The sequence below is a fragment of the Monoraphidium neglectum genome, assembly GCF_000611645.1.
Source record: "Monoraphidium neglectum strain SAG 48.87 unplaced genomic scaffold scaffold04147, whole genome shotgun sequence".
Lineage (NCBI taxonomy): Eukaryota > Viridiplantae > Chlorophyta > Chlorophyceae > Sphaeropleales > Selenastraceae > Monoraphidium > Monoraphidium neglectum.
In genome coordinates, this window is record NW_014009482.1 from 1 (window position 1) to 1,855 (window position 1,855).

The 1,855-nt window shown below is 62.4% G+C and overlaps 1 protein-coding gene across 1 annotated transcript in view; it reads right to left on the reverse strand.

Annotated features, from left to right (window-relative positions):
- Positions 1 to 1,703: 1,703 nt before the first annotated feature.
- The window catches only part of MNEG_13940 (hypothetical protein), a gene marked incomplete at both ends in the record, with an annotated part of 1,592 nt that continues 1,440 nt past the window's right edge, over positions 1,704 to 1,855 (reverse strand). The window contains one exon of the mRNA XM_014037588.1: positions 1,704 to 1,833. Coding sequence (XP_013893042.1) covers positions 1,704 to 1,833 — 130 coding nt within the window. The remainder of the gene's footprint in view (positions 1,834 to 1,855) is intronic.

The following is a 1,855-nucleotide window of genomic DNA, read 5'->3' on the forward strand; positions in this document are numbered from 1 at the left end:
GGTGGGGGCGGCGGCGCCCCACGTGCGCACGAGGGCGGCGGCGAGCGCGTGCGCGGCGTCTGCGGGAGATCTGACCAGGGGGCGATGGGAGGTTGCAGGATGCTGCTGGGGCGGCGGCAGTGCGGAGGTTTGGGCGCGCGACCAGTGTGGGCTCGGGGCGCCCTGGCGTGCGGCAGGGCGGCGTTGGGGGCGCGGCGGGGCGGCGCCTGGCGTGGCGTCCGACCCACCATCCGGAACTCGTCACTCGCGAATAGCTCGTCCGCCGCGTTGCCGCCCGCGGCGACGTCCTGCGGAGCGCGGGGCGCCGGGGGCGACACATCGGCGTTGGTCAACGCAACTTGCGGCACGCCTGGCGCCCGTGACACGACATGGCCGCGCGGAGCGGCGCAGCGGACCCCGACGGTACCTCAAGCATGATGGCGCGATAGCGTCTGACTTATATCACTGCTTCGCACATCAAGCCGCAGGCGGCACCCAAGCCTGCCATCCCGCGTGCCAGCAGGATCAGAGCGCACAGCCCTTCATATAGACTGAGGGCAAGCGCCAAACAATGCTATATATCCAAGCATTCAACTGCCCGCCGTAGGGCGCGGGCCACAGGCCCGAGCCCGTTCCGGAGAGAGACTCCAACACCCAGTGCTCACCCCAGCGCCGGCCTGAGGACCGCTGCATTCCACGTTAGCATCCTCCATGCTTTACGCTCGCTCTCAAGGCGCGAGTCCCGATGTTGCGCGTGATTGATACGCTCCTGCCTATCTCGCCGATCCGTACCTACTTGAAAGTGCGGTATATGATATGCAACGCTGTATTTGCCGTGACGCAGCCGTGTCGTGGGACTGTGATGTGTCGAAGCAGGACAAACACCGCGCCGAACGGCTCAGAAAGAATATATGACGACGAAAAAGATACAATTTCCTGCCGATATAACAAACCTCTGCGACGCTGCAACGTGCGCCTATGATATGGAGAATCGCCTGCCCGCCGCGCGCGGCTGGCAAATCCGCCCACCAGGCGCAGCGCCGCACAGCAACAAGGTGGCCGCAAATACTTGCATGTTTTTGCGGAGCGTCTGATTGGCGTTGCATCCCAACACACTTTATGACAAAAGCGCAGGGCCCAGGCGCTGGCGGCTTTCTACCCGCAGCTGCGGCTGCCCTCGTCAACCAGAGTGCATGCATGTGTCATGGACGACCCTTGCCCAACCTTATGCAGTCCCGCAGGATTAAATGCTCGACTTGGCAACGGATCGAGAGCAGTTTACAGCAGCACATGTTCCATGCGCAACATCACCACCGTAGCTGCAAACTACATGCGCCGGGGGTGGCCTTCCATTCAGTCACAGGCACACGTTCTGTTCGAGGCCATCCAGCCTGCCAAGTGTTGCAAACGCGTAGACTGCACAGCTTTCATAACTGCAAAACAGCCTTGGTCAGGGGCCTGCACGCCTGTGCAGCATAAAGTGGCCTCACACAGCAGGGTTCAACGCTTTGTGAGACGATTCATGAACCGATAATTAGCCCTACCGCATCGCTCCTGCAATTGTGCGCATTTTGCGGCGCACGCCAAGCACATATAGACAAGCATTTTGCAGGGATCCTTTTTTTTGCTGCACCTGACGGTGTTATTGCTCTCTCAAACGAGGGCGTGCGTCACAAACCCAACTGAATCAAACATCAGAGCTTTGCCCGCCTTCCCAGTACGGATCACACCGCGCGCAGCATGCGGCGACCAGCGCCCAGCAGGCGGCGCTTGCCGCCGCTTCCATCGCTGCTGGAGCTGTCGTCGCCGCCGTCGCTGCTGCCATCGTCGCCCGGCGCGCTGGCGGTGGTTGCGCTGATGCCGGCCGGCGGGGCGG